The 23,864-nt window shown below is 25.2% G+C and overlaps 1 protein-coding gene across 1 annotated transcript; it reads left to right on the top strand.

Moving 5' to 3' along the window:
- The first annotated feature begins 12 nt into the window (after positions 1-12).
- Positions 13-18,151, top strand: LOC145835785 (uncharacterized). Its single transcript, XM_082943503.1, has 18 exons — positions 13-147; positions 1,062-1,133; positions 2,543-2,635; positions 3,368-3,429; positions 3,499-3,607; positions 3,801-3,972; positions 4,929-5,149; positions 5,561-5,707; positions 5,985-6,041; positions 6,268-6,358; positions 8,527-8,594; positions 11,692-11,902; positions 14,257-14,368; positions 14,661-14,789; positions 15,544-15,633; positions 16,443-16,539; positions 16,688-16,785; positions 17,157-18,151. Exons 1-18 carry the CDS (start codon positions 19-21, stop codon positions 17,395-17,397), a joined length of 2,199 nt encoding a protein of 732 aa, XP_082799629.1. The 5' UTR covers positions 13-18; the 3' UTR covers positions 17,398-18,151.
- Positions 18,152-23,864: the final 5,713 nt, after the last annotated feature.

The following is a 23,864-nucleotide window of genomic DNA, read 5'->3' on the forward strand; positions in this document are numbered from 1 at the left end:
TTCTAAAAAAAAATCATTATGCCCTCATCCCAATTTAACTGGAAACGGCAATTTAATAGTGTAGATGAAGATGACAATGAAAATGACAAAGTTCTTCCTATCCACTGTGAAGAAGTGTTTCATCAAGGAATAAAGTTCAAAACAAAAGTGATTTTTATTGATTTAATCAAAGTTATTTTACAGAAAGTTCTATGTTTGGTTTACACAAAATCAATGTTCTATACTTTCTGTCTTTTACTTAGCTTAGATTTAGTTGGTTCAGATTTTTTGTTTAAATCTTATGCTACATAATATGTTTAATCTTCCATATAGTTTTTGTATAAAGTATTTAGTTATATTGCTGATTGATATATATATATATATTTATTTATTTATTTATTATTTTAAATATAGTAACTATCTTGCCATTTGGAACTCTTCACTCCGATTGAACTATATTTTTTTTGTGAAAAGCCTTTATAAATACTTGTTGTAGTAGAAAAGAATTTTCCTTAGTTTTCTAAATGAAACTATAAACATGTTATGTCAGACTGGTGACAACCTTTAAAGTTGATTTTTTTAATGAATATTTAAAACAATTTTAAAAGTTTTTAAACTAAAATTTTTTATTACTTTTTAGTTAAGTTTTACCGTACTTATTAAGCTTTGTTTAAATAATTACTTTTATTTATTAGTTCAAATTTTTTAACAAAAAATCTAATACTGTCATTTTAAAATCTTTAATCAAAGCAAAGTTGTTTCTAAATATTTTAAATGGAAACATAAGTTTTTAGTAAAAACCAATATTAACAAATTCTATGTATATGAAATTTTTTTATAACACTTTTTTAATTTGCAAAACACTTTTTAATAATTTAAACTTTCTATATTATCATAAAACAAGAAATATAAAAAAATCTTAGAATTTTGTTTTAAAGTTTACCTTTAATGATTTTTGTCTAGCGTTTTTAATACTATAGTGAAAGTTTTACATTTTTTATTGATAGAGAAATTAAAATTTCAAGCATTTTATTTAAGATCAAAGCCTAAGCTCAACTAAAGTTATAATAAATTTTTAACAGTTCATCGGCTCCCTTGTAGTACCTAGACCAACAAAACGGATGGAAATAGTTGTTGCCATGCGTCAAGTCAGAGTAAGTAGATTTTGATTGTTACTGTAAAGCATTGTTAATTCAACGTTCAAAAATTTTGGTCAATGGACCTGTTCTAAAGAAACACTTTTTGGTCATTAAGCTACATGTCATGTGTTTATTTTATCTTTGACTTTTCCTTTGTTTTGACTTTAATTCTAATTTTACTAGTGTTTAAATATTTTAAAGCAAGAATCTACTTCCATTTAATATTCAGTATCTGTAAATAAGATCGAACAATTTGAAGTAGGAGTTTTTGATAAGTTTTACAAACAAATTACTTGTGAAAACAGTGTTAAAATCAACTTAAAAATCTTAATGGAATTTCAATGAAAAATTTTTACTAGTTTCATTTATTAAATTTAAAGTTCAAACTTTTTAAGTGAAGCTGTATGTTATAAAAAAATTTGCTTATGTTAAAATTTAATAATTAGATTTTATTTTACTTATATAATTTTTTTTTAGATCAGGGGTTGGCAAACTGCGGCCCGCGGGCCACATTGATATTTAATTTTCAACTAGTTTGACATTATTAATATTCTCAAAAACAAAAATAAAGTTTTAGTGTTATCTTTAAAGAATAATCTTTCACCTAAATTTTTTGTTCAAAAAAAATTATCTTTAAATAAGATTTTTAAAGCATATAAAAAATGTTCCTTTTTTGACCTGCCGACCCCTGTTTTAGATGAAAAACATGTTCTTTCTCTGGAATTAAATGTATTTTAATCTTAAAAGGTTATTACTATTTTTACTACTTAAAACAACAAAAAAAACCTTAGTCTATTATTTTAAGAAAAAGTTTATTTTAACATTTAAATGTCATTTATTTTACATTTAAAGTTGTGCTGAGTAAAATGTCATATTTTGTTTGGTTTTTTATATAACGTATGTTTTTTATATTTTCATTTTTATTTAAGAATATAAGCTTTTAAAGTCGAAAGATATGCTTTTTATAGCTCAAAATAAAGTAAGTAAATAACAGGTTTGTAGCTTGATGACCGAAAGGTCTTTCTTTCCAAGTCATCTAATTTCTTTTTCATGTTCAAAAAGTTTACTTATTATAATTTTAAAAAAGTTTTTAAAATGTTCGTACAGCATATTTTTACACTGTGAGTTGCAGTATAAAAACTAAAATAAATAAAACTAGCTATGTAAGCATTAGACACTTGGTCAGAAAAACATTTTTATGATGAAAGTTTTGACATTATGTCTAAAACTTAAGAAAGTCTGGAAAAAGGAATAAATAATCTTGTTATTTATCAATACTTTATCTGGTATTACTTCAATGTCATTTTTTTCGAACTGTAATATGATAAAGCAAATTTATGTCTGTAAAACTAGAGCTTTTTAGAAAATTATTTCATATTAGTATATGTTTTTTTCATAATTAAACTCTGTTTTGTCATTTGCAGTACAATACTAAAGCAAAACAAACTTCCAAAGTCAAATGTATAACAACAATTACTGTGGACGGAGTTAAAAGCTGTAGACGACCAACAAAAAAGGTATAGATATAACATACATAACATTGAAAATAATTTCAATTTTGATATGAAGAAAACCTTGCAATAGAATAATTGTTTTATTTAATTTTGTAATCAGTATGTTTTTTTTAAACATATACTATATAAAAATAAATATATAAGTTTTTTAGGTCAGTGTTTTTATTTTATTATCTATACTGTTTTAATACAACTGTAATTATAAAAGAAATATAGCAGTAATTATTTAGAAATTATTATCTTTATTTCATTAAACTTAGTGATTTTTTTTTGTTTAATAATGTATTGTTTAGTTTAATATATTTTGATAGGTTATTTTTGGCTTGGTTTGAAATGTAGAAGTAAATTAAAGATTATTAATTTGATAATTAACACATTTTTTTCTAAATAATGGATTTTTTTTTAGTTTTTAATAGTTTTTAATGCTTTATTTTTTATAAAAGTAGAATCGTTTGCAAACTTTCATACTTAAGTACAAAACTTAGTAAGTATTTTATAATCATTTGATTTGTTACATTTTTAGTATTTAGTTTATGTGTTTTCAAATCACGGTATCAAAAAGGAAAAAGAAAGTTTTATACTTTTATTCTTACAGTAGTAACTGCTCAATAAAAGATTAACTTTATACTAAATATGTAAAATATTACAATGTAAAAAAGTTAAGTCTTTACTTCTATAATGGTGACCAGAATAATTTTTCTTTTATTGTTTCTTATTTTGTAATACTAATTTCAGCAAAGGAAAAGCAAAGAATATGCAAATAATGAAGTCGTCTTGATGAACGACCCAATTTACAGGTATGAATTGAACTCCAATTTTTTCTGTAATACAATTTGCAGCTTCTGTAAACTCTTTTTTCTTAACAGAATATTCTACGTTTCCCACGATTCGCACGACTTGAACGTTTGGAGTTACATTTCAAGAGACAATCAGGCGAACACGTTCAGATGTAACGTGTTCAAGTGCAACAGAAAAGTTTGTTGCTGAATATCTAACACAATTTTATTTTTTATTAAATACAAGTTAGAATTACAAAGTTTAATTGTATTTTTGTGCTCTTTCAATAAAAATCCATAAACTTTTACATCTGATCTACGAGTTTCTTCAAATTTAAATATTTATAATTTAAAAGTAAAAAGTGTTCACAAACTATTAATTTTATTTGCAGAGCAAAGCAATGAAGGTAGTGCGCACCATCGGGCAAGCTTTCGAGGTGTGCCACAAGTTGTCAGTGAGCAAGCACAAGACGCCCAAGTCTCTGCTGACAAACCAAAATGACATCTTTGAAAAACTTCTCAAGAAAAAAAAGGAGCACAAATTGACTGCAGTTGAGCAAAAAGGTTATTTCTTAAAAACATTATCGTTAATTTTGTTGATTTTTTTGAGTAGATCGATTTGTTTTATTTAATTTTCTTATTTCTTTTATTGTGTATATGTTGTTTTTAAATGCCTTGTAAAATAAGGTTTTGATAATGTATGTATACTAAAATAAATTTTGTAAGTGGCTCTTTTTACTTTTAATTTAATATACTTTCAACTATATTATTAAAAGTTATAATATCTTTAAGTTATAGGATTAGTTAGTTTTAATTTTAGATTGCTTTAAGGTTTTAAAAATTAAACTCAAGCATTTTTAAGCGGTGCATTTAAAATAACAGGAATTAAAGTAGTTGTACTTTTTCAACCAGTCATATAATTTAAATTTTTTAATACTGTACCGTGTTTAATTGAAAAAAAAGTTAAGATTCGAGTATTTTTTACTAAGTAAGTTAGATAAAGCTTACTTAAAAAAACATAAACTTAACAAAGATTTTTTTCATACAAAATTTGTACCTTAACTAGAAGTGAAAACATGTTGTTAAATTTTTTTTGTTTAGTTTACTTTTTATTTTATAAAAGTTCTACAAAAGCTTCGATCAAAAAAAGTTATATACCCCTTAAAGGAATTCTTTAAAAACTTCAATATATTTATGATGTGTTAATTATTATCATCATAGTTAATGTTAAAAAGTTACTAATTTATAACTTTGTTTGTTGATATAAATCCGAATGGAAAAAGTTAAATGAATATATAATTTTTTATGTCTCAAAGAAAGTTGTTTGATCATTATTAAATGAAACTATTTGTTCGAAAAATTACGAAGCATTGAATGAGGATAAACTAAAATGCTCATTGTATAATAAATGATGCTTAGATTTAAATTTTATCAAAAAAATAGGATAATTTTCTTTAAATAATACACAGTAATTAATTTAATAAAATAATATTTTATAAACCTATTAATATTTATTTTAGTTCTTCATTACGCGCAATCGCAAGGCTGGAAGCCGGAAGAAAGCTCTTTAGATAGTGACGTCACAAAACATCCGAGCGAGTCGGAAGTTCAGGAGACGGACATTGATGACGTCATAATGGAGACGGACATCGACGAGGATGATTGCGACGCTACTCCTACCAGCACCCGGTCGACCAAAAGCTACGTCACGAATCTTGATGACGTCAGTGTTTCCAGATCCGTGAGTTTTTATTTTTTGTTAGTTTATACAAGTTATTTACTATTTTGTAACTTTTGTTGTGTGTTTAATTAAACAGTTAAAGTTTTTAAAATTAAATACTCTTATCTAAGTTTTTTAATAATGTATAATATGCTGTAACTTTAAAACCATCAATTTATTTTTAACCTACCATTGAACCCAAAGGAAATTGTTCGTTAAGCAACATATTGGCTATAATTAATTTAATAATTATATAGTTTTTTTAATGAGTCAGAAAAAGAGAGCTAGGACCTAATACTTTTCTTAACTACTCTAAATCTAAATGCTAATTTTCACAAATTTTGCAACGGCAAATAAACTTATCTTTACCTCATAAATGCTAATTTTTTTAGTTTATATATATATATATATATATATACTTCTACCTTTCAGGAAGCTTGGTCTGCAAATGCCACGAAAACCTCACCAGTGAAGAAGCGAAGTAGCAGCAGGTACAGCAAGGCGCACAACAGTCACATCAAACTGCTGGAAAGTCAGGCAATATTCGCCAATCAGCAGGCTGAAACTGCTATTTGCAAAGTTTTTCTCGTTTATTAAAGTTAAAGTTTTGCGATAAGTATTTTCTGCAACTTATTTATTTGTAAATAGTTTGTACACACTTCAATATTGAGATAAGTTTAAGCAAAAGGTTAGAAATGTTAAAAACTATTTTGTGCATGTGTTGTTACACATGTTTTATTAAGTGGTTATTAAAGGTAATTTTTTTAAAAGTAGCATAACATTTAAAAATTACATATTATAACTATACTGTACATACAACTTATTTTTATATAATTCTAACTTCACCTTGTTTCAGGTGAAAACGCTGCAAATGCGATTGAAAGTGGAAAAGTATGCGAAGAACCAGCTGGAGGTTGGTTTCATTGAATATTAAACTTCATCAAACAAAACCTACCGAATAATAGTTGCCAGTTAAAAATGTTACAAAATAAAACTTTCTCATAAACGTTGGCTAGTTAAATAACCAAACACAATTTAACGAATAAATTTTGTAAAGTCATACTTTCCCGTAAAATGTTACCAAATAGAAAATAACAAATAAAACTCTCTTGTAAAAATTACCAAATGCAATTCAACAGGCTCACCACCACAAATTGTTGGCTCAGAACCGAGAACTCATTCTGCAAATTTCCCAAATCGCCTCTTACGCCAGAAAGCTGGAACGCGGCGGTTTGTTTTCAAACGTTGTGATTTGATTGGGTTTTAAACTTTTTTAAAGATAGGTGAAAAATATTGATTAAGTTTAATTTACAAATGTTTAAATGATTCACATTCGGAAAAGAAAGTTTTGTACTAATTTGTTTTTGTTTATAGTTGTAATGTGAATGAGTTTTGTAGTGATGATTTAAAAAACTTTTTGTATTTGTCTGGAAATAGCAAAAATTGTGAATTTATTTCTAATTTACAGCTATTTAGATGTTGCGAATTCAGAAAATAAAATTGTTGTTTGTAATATTTGTTTTTATAACAACTTGGAAACTTTAAAAGCGAAAATCAAGATTAGAAGTTTGTGTTGATAATTAATTTGATAAATTTATGTTAAAAATATGTATACACTAAAATTTTATTTATTTATTGGGAAGATAATTTGTGTTAATGTTAAAATGTCAAACTACAAAGTTGTAGTAAAACATTAAAAATTACAATTTTGCTGCTAGTTAATTTACATGCCTTATGTATATTATCAAGCTTACATTTTTAAAGTTTACTGAATGTGTATATTAAATTTCGTAAATTTTTTACAAACAATTTTTTGTAACATCAATGCCCTTTAAAAGTCCGTTCAGCTGAAATTTTCGGCTGTAAAATATTTTTTCTGCATGACTTGATAAGTACGGTAGCTTTCATTTTAGTTTTAAACAACAGGAAAATCTGTGATCAAAGGTTAACAAGTTTGTATTACTATTTTCACGCTTTGATTTATTTTTAGCCGAGTGTTATTAAAGCTTTTAGGGTCAACGTTCAAAGTAAAATTGGTTTTGTATTAAAGGAAGGCACTAAAAAAAACTTTGCTATAAAAGGTTTCTTCTTTCAGTTTTTATATACTTGACAATGGGTTTTATGTAATAAAAAAATTGGTATAAAAAACAATTTTAGTTTTTTAAATAGTTTTTTTACTTTTTAAAGTAAAGTGTATTTTTGAAACTGTTTTAAAACTACTTGATTTGCTACTACAAAATGATTAATTATTCAAGCATTTTAAATCTTCGGCTTAAAAATCAAAGAAGAAGATTGATGTTTGCAACATTTAAAACCTTACACGACCCATGAATTTTTAATTAATCTCATCATATTTCAAAAACTTTTTAAATAAGCTTACTTTGAAGTAATTAGATGTTTTTACAAGATAATGTTTTTAGAGAAATGTCTGTTTTTCTTAAACTATAAGACAAATTTATTTTTATTGAATTTAATATACAAAAAACAATTAAGTCACGTCAGTAAGTAAACAGCTTTTATTAATTGATACTCAATAATGTTTTATTTGCTGTTTTTTATTAGTCTAACAACTATTTTCACACGCAGCTTAATTGAGTGTACTCAAGTTTTACTCCTTTTAATAAATAAGTAACTCAATTTATTCGTATTTCCTTTGTGTCTTATTCAATTTATACTTTTAAAATTTGTAGTGAACTTTTTAGATTTGCTATCTTGCACTAAATGCAAAGTTTTCAAAATGTTCACATAAAAACTTAACTTAAAGATTGTAATCATTTGGTATAAACTCTTAGTCATTAATTTTATTAAGCTTAATTATTTGATAATTCTCAAACTTGATTATTTTAAAAACTAAGTTATAGAGACAATAATTTTCGTTGAAAAATGTATGCTTTATTCTCAGATAAAAACTTATGTTCAATAATAAGTTAAGAGTTAATTTTTTGAATTTATTGCTTTCGTTCGTACTTTTTGCTCAGTTCATTATAATTATCTATACCTTAGTACTGTAGATCTTATCTTTGTACGCAGTTAACTTAGATAATTTTTGGTTTTACTCCATAAATTAAACTTTTTACTTAAGTTTTAAATCTAAGCACTGACTTTTTTTTAGAAATTGTATCAATTTAAAAGACCTTAAACTTACAGTATTTGAACAAATTGTTTATTTTTTCTACTAAAATTCTTGTTATAAGTTAATTATTGCTATTGTTCTTATTAAAAAAAAAATTTAGAAGTTTTTTGGTACCTTAATTTCGTAACTGTATCGTTATAAAAAAAAGCATAGATAATGTTTATAAACGATTGCATATTTATTTTCTACATACACCACTGGTTATAAAACTTGTGTAGTTGTTTTAAATGAATTTAACTTACATATTTTATTTTTATATAAACAGATAAGAGTTGTGAATGCGAAACACTTGAGGGTCTTATATCACTAGCCAATGTACAACAAATAATTAATGTAAGTTTTTGTTCAAATACTCATTAAAAATATTCTTTAAATAAACCGTGCTTCTTAAAAGTATCTTTTTCGTTTTGTTAAATTACAAATATTTAATTTAAAAAAAAAACTTTTTTGATAAATCTAACAACTTTATTTAACATGAAAAACTTTATTTCTAGGTCAATCATTATTTTTTTTATATGTAAACAATATATATACTTGTTATATATATTAACATAGCATTTTAATCTATATGCAGTTCACCTTAAGTTACGTAAAAATATTGAAACTAGTACTTAATTTACCAGTTTAACTACCTTCTAAAGTTTAAATTTAATCTTGACACAGTTTTAATTTTCTAAGTTCAAACTAATGACTAATTAATGGTAACCATACTTAAGTTGTCGTTGGTGTGATAAGTTTACTGCTTGTAGGTAGCTAATTTCGTGGTATATTCGGAAATAAGTTTCAAGTTAAAAAAAAAGGTTATAATGCACGAATTATTTTTTATCTAAGATAATTTCAGTACGAAATTTAAAGTTTTGTTGGAACTCAAACAAAAATTAATGAATATAAGTACCCAAATTTAAGTTTGAAGAAAAAAAAATTAAACTTATTTTTTTTTCTCTTAATTATACTATTTAGATATAATAATAATAATATTAATTCAATGACAAGAAAGTTCTAACTAGTTTATTATTTATGGTCAAGATCACCTATATGTGATTTACCAATGTTGCTTAGATGTTAACAGATTTTCAGAAGCAAACAGTTACCAATTTTGAAAAAACTAAAAATACGTACTTAATAATTCAACCACGATTTCAAGTACGATAAGCTTCCGTCTTAGTTTAAATGTATGACTACTCGCGGCATATGTCGAGCGTACTTATAGAACTTACACATCATAAACGTTTTTTAATAAAGTGGTAAGTTAAGTTGTTCAAAATGCTTTTTAATAGTTATCGTTTGTTTATTTTCAAAAATACAGTTTAATATCAAGGTTTTATTTCAATGGTAAAATTCCATTATTACTAAAAATTTAAAAGTTTTTTTTTACAAAAGTTTCATTTAAGAATTTTGTCGTTATTTAGAGTTTTTATTTTAACAAGTTTTTTTAATATTCAACCATAACTTTGATTCTTTTTTTATGTGCATAAAACTTAATTATCATAATATGCAGAAATTTGTGTCCGTAATATTCATTGATAATGATACTAAAAGTATTATTAATTATAATCTATGTCTTATTATTTTTGTTTTTATTTATTTGTAACCAAACTTTAAAAGAATAACTATATTTGTTATTTAATTTTTTTTAAATAGTAGTTAAGTTTAAAAAACTTTCACTTTATGAAATAAATAACAAATAATTAAATAAATTATAAAATGTATATTTTTGTTTAAAAAAACTCAAAGTGAAAGTTTTTCAATTGTAGAGTGACATGCAAAATGACTTCACTCAAGCGTATAATTGTACAGTCTATTCTTATCTGATTTGAAACTATATTCATTTTACAGCTGATAATAATATCACATTGTAATAATATTAATGTTTTTGTAGAGTTTCTTATAAAAACGAGATTATTTTGGTAAAACTCTTAGTTTCTGACGTATACTAAAATATTAATGATTAAATTAATTAATCAGTGAAGCTCTAAAAGTAAAAAGTATTTTCTGATGTACAATAGATTACTAATGTTATCAGATTTATAAAGATGATTTTAAAAAGATATACTTTAACTGTGCTCAGTATTTTTTATAGATAGTTTAAAAATTGAGAGTTATTGTCCTCTTTTAATTGGGTGTTTTTTTTAACTATTTTATTCTTTTACTTTGCAGTTGATTGTAATTCACTTTAGTCCTTATATAACAGGGTGTTTTAGCGCAAGAAAGTTTAAATAAAATGAATTATTTTTGTAGCTGACAGTATAAAGTTGCTTGTTTAAAGACAAGCAGGTATATAACATTTGAAACTATTTAAATTTATAATAGTACTGAAAGCTCTGACTTAAAATCCTTTTAAAGGTTATTTCGACGCTTATGATTTAATTTTTTTTTAAACTATTTATAGTAACAAACTTTTTTTCATGTCTAAGCGTTCAGATGACGACAAAAATATCGACTTCTAAAAGTTTGGACATAAAATATTAAATTGTAATCTTACAACCTTGCTGTTTCAATTAAATATTCATAGGTGACCTTGTGTGCTTGAGGTAGAGTAATAAAATATGCACTTGTAAAATTTTGTTGACGCTGTAAACGCATATTGCTTAAATTGAAGCTGTTATGTATTTAAGTCTGTATCATTTTATTTTAGCTTTTACTTTTATATAATTACTATTGCTATAAAATAGAATCGTAACAGTTTTAGTGCTTTAATTTATTAGAAATTAAATTCGTTTTAGATTTTGTTACTTTTTATGAATTTTATACTCGGTTTTTCTTTAAGTTTTAAACTAAGTGTTACTTTTAGAATTTAGTATTATAACGGATTTTCCCACAGGGCTCATCAATATAAAATGAAACGTCTTTTTTAATAGAATATACTTATGTTTGTTTTATTTTGGATAGTTTTATTAGGAGACGAAATTATAAAACTGATAAGTCTTTTTAGTCAAACTCGATATCATAATTGATTTTAACATCCTTAACTTTATATATGCAACCAACTAAAAACAACTTCTTAAAAACTTATAAAAAGCTATACATTTGAAATAGTTTGTTAATTTTAGGTTAAGTATATAGTGGTTTTACTTAAGTGATAAAAATAAGGGAATCACAAGAAAACAAAATGTTATACACATTTAAATTTTTGTACTTCAAATGCATTTTGAGTTGAGACTTAACTTCACGTGCCACTATCATCCGATTTCAACTCAAAAAACATGCCTTAAATGTCACATTGTTTTTTATGTTTGAATTAAAGCCGGTTGACTTAACCTGGATCACAGTTGTTTACATTTTTCATTATTAAACAAAAAACTATCAGTCTTTAAAAAAAGCTAACAAAATTTTTAACCAAAAATTTCTTTTCAACTCTACCAGTTTGAGCTAAATATTAAAATAAAACTTATTTAAATTTTTTCAATATTTGTACAAATTGTTGTTGCAGGACAACGATGGCAGGCTGCTCACCGGCAACACGGTAGTGATCGCCAACAACCCGGACGATGAAACAAAGGTTTCGCCCAACAATTACCTTACAGCCAACGGAACAAACAATTACCTTACGCACAACGGAACTCTTCAGCGGAGTTACAGTTCCACGTCTTCTAGTTCGACCGCTTCGCTTCGCACCATAACGAAGCGTAACGATGACGAAGGTTTTTAGTTGGTTTTTTTTTACTGTGAACTAGAGAGGTCAAACACAGTTTTGTGAGTACAATTAAGAGTTTCGGTGAAAAGTTGTTTCAGTGACTTTGAAAAGTGAGCAGTGAAACAATTTTTTAATAAATAATGAGTTGTTTTATTATAAACGCAACCAATTAAATGAAGTTTTCAAATATATTATGAGTTTATGTGCGGCAAGTTTTAAGAAGTTTATTAAAGCTCACGTACGAAATTTACATACACAAAAAACGAGAGTCAATTCATTTGTGGTGTTTTTGTAGCTTACGGCGCAAAAACATTGACTTTAAAAAAAATTGAGAGATAATACAACGAGCTCAGTCTAAAACCAACAGTAACAACCCATCGTATAAAACTTGCCACAAATAAAATTGCACTAATTGTAAGTACTCAATTAGGTGTGTGTTTTTTTCCAAAGTTTAAGCTTATAATTTAAGTTAAGACAAAATACATTAGAAATAATTGCAATTGGTTGTTGATAAGAACCTAAAAAGACTTATGTTGTAGTATCGGAATGATTTATTCAAACAAAATAGTATTTGTTTATAAAAAGCTGAGTATTTGAAAATTATTTATGTAGTACTGTGCACAACATATTAATAGGATACTTTATTTCATGTAGTTGCCGGAAAGCAATGTTGTAAAACAAGTGTTTGATACTAATTTGTTAATACTATACAATTTGTTTTCATGCAATCAGTAATAAATAATGCAGGGTTGCCATAAAACCTGGAATACTGTTTTTGTAATAAATTTTAAAAAGTTCGAATATATAAAAAAAATCTATCATAAAAAAAGAATGTTTTTGTATGATTTAGATTTTTGTTTATTGTACAGCACATTTAAACTAAAATTAAAGTATCTTTTCAAAATTGTAATGCTGGTTAAAACAGTCTTTTTTCTTAGATTTAATTTTATACCTAAAGTAGACAAAAAACTTTTACTAACGAAAACTTGGACGAATTTCATAAAACCTGAAAAATAATCAAAAAACCTATGACAACCTTGATAACTTTAACATTTACAAATGCTTACTTTTAGCTTATTTGATAAGTGCACATATAAATAAAACCTTAATTTGAAGATGTAAACCAAAAACTTCAGTAAAATGTAAACATTGTTTACATGTATATAAGTATTATGAAAACGTTGTTTACAAATACATAAACAACGTTTAGTTGTTCTAAGTTAAAATAAAATATTTAAGTTAAACATTAAGAGTTTAATAACTCTAATAAACTTCATGATGTTTTTGCTTTGCATTTGTGAAAATGAGTATTTCGCTAGCTCGAACAAACTATATCTTATTAAACTACATCTTACATATATAAACTATGATTTCACACAATTAAATGGAACATTTGTCTTTTGGCTTCACTTGTTTCTCCTTTTAGCATTTTGCACTAAGTTTACAAAATAAGTTGATTGCCTGTGGTCTATCAAGTGTCTATACAAAACGCTTTAATGAGAGCTTTTCGGGTTGTTATACGCGCTATAGTGCTTATTGTTAAGTGACAATACAAGTTTTTATAAACGCTGACATCACCATGTTACTAGTTAAAAATGCTTAATTATCAGGTGTTCAAAAAAAATTCATAAGGTTGTATCTTGTGAATATAACTGTACGTGTTTTTTTCCTTGAATACATTCTACTATAAGTAGATTATATAATGCGCTTTTATATATCTACTACATTGCGATAATCTTTTAAATTTTTTATGAAGATGAGTATGCAATTTTTTCATTTTAATCTAAAAAAGGAGTAGTTTTTTTTATCAGTAAAACAATTATGTTGTCATGAAAACTAATTAGTACTACACCCATTTAACAACTTTAAATGTTCAAATTTCTGGTAAAAATTTAAACTTACCACGATTTTTTATTTACACTAAACAGCCTTAAGTGTTTGCGTTATTTCAAACTCGGCTCTTATATTGAAAACAAACAAAACTTAACCAAGTAAATTCAAATCAGCTTATCAGTGATGAAATATGTGAGCTGTTGAAAGTTTTGTATGCAAGCTATTTGCATATTGACGTAAAAAAATATCAGAAACTTAATCTAATTTTTTAAACACTTACGTGTGTTCTTTGGTACAAAATTTTTGATATGCATATCCTTTTAAAATTGTTTTTTTAATTTATTATTTTTAACTACTTTTTTTAACAGTTGTATATGTTAAAAATTTTTTGTTTTAAATAGTTATTTCTAACTCAAAATGTAAATGAGATAGATGTTTTTACTTGAAAAGTAAAAAAAAAGTTGTTACAAAATAATATGTTTACTAACTATTCTATTTCAATTGAGTTAAACGCTGAATTATTTATAGAAAGTCACTTGAGTACTGATGACCAATCAGAAACGAGCACTGAAACATCTGATGACGAAAGTGGAGATTATTTGGACAGAAGTGAAAACAACCAACCTGACCTTCTCCAATTGTTTGTTTTATTTATTGATAAATTTTAACTATATGTTCTACTTTTTAAATTATTTTTTATTACAATTTTTTAAACAAATTAACCAGTTCAACTCTACTCTTTTTCAATGCAAATATCTACAATAATTAATCTGATATAAAACTAGTAACAAGATTTTATGAACTTTTAACTGCAATAAAAAAATTATTATTTTACAGTTACCATATGTTGATATGTTTGATCGTATTTTTTCATATACTTGCATTGTTTTTTTATTAAAAATATAATTATTTAAACAAACGTCTGTTTGCAGTGAAATTAATGAAGAAGACATTAATAATGTCGCTCACAAGACAAACACTGATGAAGCAACAAATGGAAATATAAACGAATTGTTTTCAACTACCCCATCTGTTAATGGCACTACAAGAGATAAATTACTGTGAGTTTTTATTTAAATAGAATTAGCAACGTTTTTATTGATAAAATCAGAGTAGAAATAAATTTATTGTGTTAAAGATAAATAATTAACCAGGTATAATTTACAAGCAATTAAGTGTTTGTTTAAAATATTATTAAACTGTTTAGAGTAGAATTTACATATAACAAACTTAAATTTGTTTACTATCTTGAAATATTTTTTTCTTTTAATAACTTAAAATTAGTTGAAATTTTTTCCTTTAAGCACTTACTATTCCGTCTAAGGTTGAGTATTTTGTTTTTCTTAAAAAGCAAGACATATATTAGTTAATAAAAATTAAAAAAAAATAGATTGAAATAAACTTGTTTGATAAAAGTTTATTCAAAATAATTAACCTTTTGATGTTGACTTAAAATTTTACTACTTACTAAGAAGTTTTAACTTTCTTTTTATGAAATAGATTTAAATTAGTTAATAATTTAAACTAAATTGTATATTTAAACGTACACTTACTCAAGATTGAGGTAGGAAATACTTGTAAATATATTTTGATAATTTTTTTCTTCAAACTTTTATGAAAACTGGTTTAAAACTTTGACTAAAAATACCATATGAAATTTATAACACTGCAAATAATTTTTTTAATTGATAAGTTTAAACATGTTTAACAACTTTGTTCAATTATCAATCTTTAGTTTGATACTACATCCATGAACAATTACATAAAATATTTTAACTGTTAATAAAAAAATAGCAATATTTTTTAACATTACAGAGAAGAAACTTCGGCTTGGACTAGTTCTAATTTTTCACAGTTGTCAACAGCACTTGATGAAAATACTCCGCAAAAAAATAACGAAACAAGGTTTTTTAAATCAATTCAAAAACTATACAATCATGTGTTATATTTTAAACTTGTTACATTCCTCTAAAAATCAATGTTTATTTTGCTTTTTTTTTTCCGACTTCTTACAAAATTTAAATATGAAAATAAGCAATAACTTCAAAAGTTAAACGGATAAACATTTTACTTTAAAAGTAATAAAAATTCAAAGTCTAAGTTTTGCACTTAAATAAGAATGAAACTAAAGTTAGATAAAAAAAATTTTGAAAAGTATTATGTTTTCAATGTTGTATTATATCATAAAAAGAAAGCTTTTTGAACTATAACGAAACAGTTGTTTTTGTCGTCTTAATTTGAATATAAAACTTAAAAAGCTAAAAAAGATAATTTTGTAAGAATTTGTATGTCAATTTATGTTTTTATTGTTGTTTTAGCTAAGAAAAGTCTCAACCCGGAATGCCTTTAAATTTAAATTGTTTCAAGTGTTTCAACTATGAGTTTACACACTGCTCAGCTCATTCTTTGAATAAACTTCAGATATTAACAATTGCTCTGAAACAACATATTGGCTTCATACGTATACAATAATAAAATTACTTCTAAGTTTAGAGAGCTGTATTATGCTTTCGGAGCTCTAGTGTAAAATGTTAACATTTCAACCTTTAACTACGTATAAACTGTTTGTATTAATTTATAGTGAATTTGTTTTGTAGCATATAAACGTACCAGTTTAAATTAAAAACATGATTACTAAATAAATACTTTGACTTCTAAACGGAAAACTTCTACATAGTTAAATATGATGAGTTACGTTTTAATTATTTTTACAGCTTCACATTATCACCGATACCGAAATCTAATAATGACGTCATAAGCAGGATAAATGCAATCGATGAAAGTTCTGTACGAAACGAGAAACACCACAGGGTTGATACTTTTAAAAATATTATATTTAATTAAGCACATAATTTTAACATAAACAAAAACCTCCTGAAATTGTAACTTTTATTTACTAGAACTGAATTTTTCTATTCGTTTATTTTTGTTGACAAAATTTATAAGTGTATTGAAATAGATCAAAAGGGATTCTGTGGGTTCGTTCAGCGATTTGAGAAAGTTGGACGCGATAATAAACAACAGCCCAGTTGAAGAGAACAGTCTCGTTTGCCAAGCGTGAGTTTGTAAAACAAATACTATTCAATTATTTGTAAAGTTAAAACAGTGAATAAAAAACCAACTAGAAACCAGAATCAACTGCTTATGAGTTTTTATTTCATTTAACTAGATTACTATCATTTTTTTAGAAACTTTTTATACCAAACTAATTTTTATAGCTTTTAAAAAGATATATTATATTATATCAATTAAAACTAAGCATAAAAATAACAAACATTTTTTTACAAAGTTTGTTTTGAAGCTATCACACAAATCTAAAAAAACCAATTGAAAGTTGTATTTGTATAAATTTGTATGAATTTTCAATTGGCTTTTTAGATTTTGTAATTTAATTGTATTTATGTATATATATATATATGTATATACAGATCTCTGAACAACAACAATAACAACAACACTGAAGCATCAACAACAGTCAACTCCATATTCAGCCAACCTTCAGTTTACGAGGCCGAACTGAGAATGGAACCAATCAGAAAGGTGCAGGGAGAACAGAACCGGACTTTCCCTACTTCGAAACTCCCAATAAACGAATCCATGAACGAGACTTCGCTCAATTCGTTTTTAAGCAACTGCGCCGACACGACCGCCGACTCGAGTTGGAAATGAGTTTAGTGTGAATCTTGTGTATAATGCGTATAATAATCATGTGGTTGTAATTGAACAAACGTGTAATTTTATTTTGAACTTTCGTGTTATTTCAACCAGTGGCAATGCAAGAGAAGGCAGACAGAATAAAAAGTTTGCAAAAAAAAAAGTATTTAAGTAATCATAACAAGTATGTGTCAATCAAACAATTTTTACTTTAGTTTAAACGCATCAATTGAAACATTTTAATTAAATACATCTAAAATGTGCACTATTAATTCAAAAAATATATTTTTTATTTTCTTTCCTCTTGCGCCGCCATTTAACTAAACCTGAGATTTAAGTTTAAAAGTTAAAAAAAGTTAAAAAGGATCAAATGTTTATAAAACTACATTACAAGCCCAAATCCTACGTACTCCATTTTTGTTCAACTGTTTAAAATTTTCCTTGTGCTTTTAAGTGACCTTGGCTCAATCATAAAGTTCAAGACAAAAATACGGGTTTCAATTGTGAAGCTGCTAGTAATTCGATCAATATGTAAATAAACATGTATTGAAGCATAATAAGTTGAGAGTGCTGTTTTATAAGTATTTAATTTACCTTTTTTTTTATTCTGCTCACCAACTTGTACATAGATTTTGTGTAAATAATGTTTTTTTTTATTTAAATCAGCTATTACTTGTGTCTTTTAATGTTTAATGGTGGTTAGCAGCGGTAGCTTGTCATTTTTTTTTTCATTAGTAATCATTTTATCTGCAATTCAGTTTCATATAAACACACATATATGTTTTTTGAACTATGTACATTTTTTCTTAAGTTTATTCAATGTTTATTATTTTCATTTATAAGAATAAATTTTAATACGTACGTTTTTGGTAAATTATTTTAATTTGTATGAGTCTTGGTGTAATATATGCTAATAATAAGAATAAACATAAAAAAGAATTATGAATATTAGACCTCTAATAAACATCTAAAAAAATTTTGGAATTGTAAATGATTTTTTTTTAGAAAAAGGAGTACTTAGTTTACAAAGTTTTTAATAGGTACTAAGTCAAAGTTTTGTCGAAAGTTATATGTATATTTGTTATATTGAACTTATAATATGAAATTCGTTAAAAAAAAAATAATATCGTTCAAGTAATTCTATCTGTTTTAAATATACGACTGTTACAAAACATTATACATCCAGTAGGTATATATATATGTGTGTATAAATATGGAATATATTGTACGTTAAAACAAAAAAGTAGTCCTACTTATATACTAGGTATATAATGTTCAATCGTTTCAAAAATAAAATAAACTTCTTCGAACTATGCTATTAATAGTGTAAAAAAACGTCGTTAATTTTAACAAGTTAGATATTTTTCAAATTTTTATTGTATAACGAATACTCGATTCTTTTATCAGTTCATGGAAATAGTTTAATAAAAGCTTGTTAAACCTCAAACTCTTGCATAATGTTGGATTTGTAGAACTTTATTCCTTTTTTTTTAAGAAAGTTAAAAGTGAGCAAAAATGGTGTCTCAATGTAAAATACTTTATAATTGCGTTTAAATTATATCTGGTTTCAATACTTGTTATCAGAATGTTTTAGATCAGGGGTCGGCAAACTGCGGCCCACAGGCCAATTGCGGCCCTCGAAGGGTAAATCTGCGGCCCGCGACCACGTTATTTTTTTTGAACTGAATGCGGCCCGCGAAAGAAATTTTTGTGGCCCGTGAGCATGTTAATGTGGCCCGCTAAACAACAATATGTTTTAAGTTATACTTTTTTGGTAATTTGGTTTTATTTATTTAGTTTAAGTTCATGTATAACATTTTTTAAAAATAAAAATGCTTTACTATAATGTAAATGGTTAAAAATGTAAAAAAGACAGATTAACTTTATTACAGGGTATTTTTTCATTTCCATAATAACTTTCATCTTACAACAGCAGGTAATTATTTGAAAAAAGAGTGTAAAGAGTCCTTAAATTTAGTAAGTTATACTACCTACTTAGTAAATAAACCAAATGCAAATGTTTTTCATTTTGCACAAAAGTAATGTACAGTAATTAACTAAAATAGTATTTCTTTACAGTTTAGGTATATATTTTAAATGTTTTCTATACCTAAGTTTCTTTTATAGATGTATTATTACTTAATATTATATTTGGGTGTACACAAAAAGATTTAATAGAACATAATAATGAAAAAAAAAGTTTTATTTGATTTTGGTTTAAATATGTTTCGATTTTTAAGTAGTTTTTTGCATTTTAAATTAAATCCAATGCACACAAGTGTACAAAGATTCTCATTTTATAAACACTTTTTATTAATTGCTTAAGTTAGATAAAGTTTAGTTTATGCATTACTATCCAACATTTTTGTATCTACACGTATTTTCTAAGTGTGTTCAGAAACATTTAAAACAATATTAATGACATAAATTAAAATAGTTTTTCTTATGTACACAAATTTTATTTTCAAAAAATGTTTTTTGGTAAATTAAGTTAGTTTTTATGCGTTGCATACTAATACATACAGTTGCTGCTTTTAGAATCTAACAATTTAATATAAACTAGATTTAAGGATAGTGAATATATTAAGCTTGTACATTGTTAATCAAATAAATTCAAATTTAATTAAATAAACAACTAAACATTGCTACAAATTCAGACTATGACCATTTGAAGACTTCAAATCTTAGGCAAAATTAGTCTTTTTTTCAGTTATTGAGTTAAATTGCTTTTTGTATACGAAAATATCAGGGTAGTTTTTTGTCATTAAGGCTGACTTTTTTCTTAAAAGAGTGGCAAATTAAATTTATAATGTATGTTTTGGTCAATACACAGTGTTGGTTTGAATTACAATATATGTTAAATTTTAAATCTTGCAGCTGATATAATTTGAAATACTATTTGTACTACTGTAAATAAGTGTAAATAATCAGTGTTGCCAAAAAACTTGAGTCCCGGTTTATACTGAAATAATCTGGAAAAAGTTTAAATTTAAGAATTTTTGAAATAACCTGGAATTTCAAACAATTTTTAGATGTAAAGTAATGCAATTTTGATTTGAAACAAAAAATGTACCATATAAATATTTTTATTGAAAACACATTTAAAGTAGCTTAGGAGCATATTTTTAAAATTGATATTATGTTTAAAAGAGTTTTTTTACCTTTAGTTTAAATTTATACTGAAAATAGAAGAAAAAATTTGTATTTTCACAATCTTTATATTGATGCATTGAACCTTTGCTTCTAATATCTATTTACTTATTACTGTGCTTTGCATCGGAACTAAACCTAGAAATTCTTCTAAAATGTCAAAATTATTAAAACACATCAAATAAAAATTCATACATAAAAATATTTGTTTTATCAGTGCTCTCATCTTAACAGAATGATTAAAGTCCTAATTTGATTTATGCGGCTTTATAATCTTCAGGTATTTCTTAAACACGACTTTTTGTTTTCAGTAAAGAAATAAACAAAAATCTTATACTACCACCAACATGAATTCTTTAAAAAAATTAAAGTTCTAAACGTTATCATCTTTTTAGTAAATATGTTTACTACTTTATAACTTGTCTTAACATTTTCTTCGATCAGTCTGTAGGTACTGAAAGTAATCATTTGCTTTGTTGGAACTGACTTAAGCGATTTGTTTTTTTTCTTTCTCGCAAAAAATCCTAAATAACGTTTTTCAATGCTTATAGCTCGTCTTATATTTCACGTTTACTCTTTTCAGATGCAAGCGTTTATTGCTGATAAAAAATAGTTTTTCTTCTTCATCAAAGGTATGATAAGCTTTTATACTTTTGTTAAAAATGTTTAATAAGCCTTAATTGTCCATTGAAACTGACTTATAACACTTTTCTTTGCTATATTTTTAATTCACTGTTAATAAACTTCGTTATTTCTTTATTATGTGAACTTTTTATTAAAAAGGTTTGCCAAACAAATAGGCTAGTTTAAAAGTTGAAATAACCCAAACTAGGTTAAACCTGTTTAAGAACATTTTTTAAGACTCAGGTGTGTGTGAAACTTTTATTTTTAACACTTTGAATAAATCTTTAAATTCTCAGAATAGTATATACACTGTAATGTAGTTTATTAACTCTATTTTTTTTCTTTTTTTCTTACATATTATGTACTTTTTTAAAATGATAATATCTCAATTAGGTATTTAAGCTTGATTAAAACTACGTTTTAAGCTTTTTCAACTTTTAATAAACTTGGCTGGTTTGATATAACTTAGACGTTTTGCTTTTAAAGTGGCAACCATGTAAAATACTAATTAATTACTAATAAGGTATTTTATTAGGTTATCGAGAGTAAATATTGTTAGAAATTGGTTTCAATTTTCTACAACACAAATAGATAATCGATTTATTTAGTTAATTAATTACTAAATTTTTTAAAGAGAGTAAACTATTTTAGAAGTAAAAATTATTTTTAAAAGTAAATACCTTTATAAACACAAAAAAAGGATTAACAGTACAAAAAATGCATAAAAGTGACCCCTAAAATACTTTAAAGCTCGGTTTTTATAAAGAGTTAGGTTATAAGTAAAATGACAAAAATATTAAGTACAACTTATTAGTCTTTAAGGAAGTACATAATTTATTAAGACTTATGTACATTAGTCAATGTAAGTTTATTCTAATAAGTATCTATGATTTAAATACACATTCTATGTATATCTAAAAGTAACTTGAAATATCAAAGTGAATAAAAGTAAAACTTTCTATAGTAAAACTTAAAGCAAAATATTACTCAAATATCACTAAAACTAAAACTGCGGCCCGCGAAGATTTTGGAAACTTCAAATTTGGCCCGCGAGCACCAACTGCCTGCCGACCCCTGCTTTAGATTCACATATTCACATAATTCACATAATTGAGTTCGAACAAGAGTATGACTACATAAGAAAAACAGAAGAACTTATGAGATTTATTTTCACTTTTTTAAAATGTAAAAAAAGAACAAAGTTGTTATTGCTTGAACTTATTTAATATTTTAGTTACTTAGTAATTGTTTTGTTTTTAAAACTTTGTAATTGGACGGAAATTGATGGAATAGAATAAAATTTAGACCATATAAAGACTTATTAAGAAAATAATACTTAAAAATTACTATTTTTATATAGTCACACCATAGTTAATTTTATTGAGATAATTAAGATGGGTAACTGTCAAATTTGCACGAGCGTGCAAAATTGCACGAGTGGACAAAATTGCACAAAGATACTTTTGCACGAGGGAATGAAATTGCACGAAGATACTTTTCAAGAAGACACTTTTGCACTTTTGCACGGAGACATTTTTGTAGGGGTTAAAAATTTATTTTTTTATCAACTATAACTTTTTTTATAAATTTATCTTTTAATTTTATTTTTTCTTTACTCTCGTGAAAAATTGTCTTCGTGCAAAATTATTTTCGTGTAATTTTGTGCACTCGTGCAATTTTGTTCTCGTGCAGTTTAATAATCTCGTGCAATTTTGACACGTTCCCAATTTAGAAAGCAGTAAATGTTTTTAATGGCTTATTCATTAAACTTATTCAACGACAAAAATTAAAAATAAGGGTAACTTTCAGTCATTTTTCTTTACTCAAAACTTTCAAAAAACAACAATTTCTTTGTATTAAAAGATATCTTTGTTAAATAATTAAAAATTAAAATCAACTAAATTTTGTGAAAAGTATCAAAATAAGTAACGCTTTTTATTATAATCACGTTGTTCGTTATACTAATAGCCAAAGTGTTATTAAAAAAACTAAACTATATTATTATTTCAGTTCATAAAAACTAAAAAGTATCTTAAATAATACCTAAAAATTTAATAAAGTATAATGACAAAAAAGGTGTAATTTAGACTTTAATTTTCAAAATTTATGATAAACATTTTTTTGTAGAATAGTAGGATAAAGGCCCTTTATCCTACTTGCCAGAATTCAAGATAGGGTTGCCATAATTCAAGATAAAAATATGATCTAAACACTTAATAAACTTTTGTTTGTTTTTAATTGAAACTTAAACTGGAGTAATTTTTTCACATATGCTAATCGCCATAATGGCAACTATGGTAAAAAGGAAAATTAATTTTTAAGCATTTTTTTAGAAAGTTAGAAAACAGTCTACAATTTATTAAGCTTTTATTCAAATATATAATTTTAATGTATTTTGTTATGAAAAAAGTTTAATTTATCAAAAAATTTTTGCATGGACGTGTGTATTATTTTAGTAGCAGAAATCTTGATTATAAAATCCTAAATGTAAAACTTTAGTTTATTTTTACTTGAGAAAAAGCAAATTTAGAATTTTTTACCAATTATCTAGTCTTAAAAACCAGCTTGTTAAAGTTAGAGTTTTAGTACTTATTAAAAAACATATGAAAATCTGAATACAAGTAAAACTCTTAAGTTCTAATTTATTCAGCCACCTTTTTTTTCTGAAGTTCTGATAACTCTACTTTATAACAGCACCTTACAAGCAC

Source organism: Thalia democratica, chromosome 5, assembly GCF_965202585.1.
Source record: "Thalia democratica chromosome 5, ktThaDemo2.hap1.1, whole genome shotgun sequence".
In the NCBI taxonomy this organism is placed as follows: Eukaryota; Metazoa; Chordata; class Thaliacea; order Salpida; family Salpidae; genus Thalia; species Thalia democratica.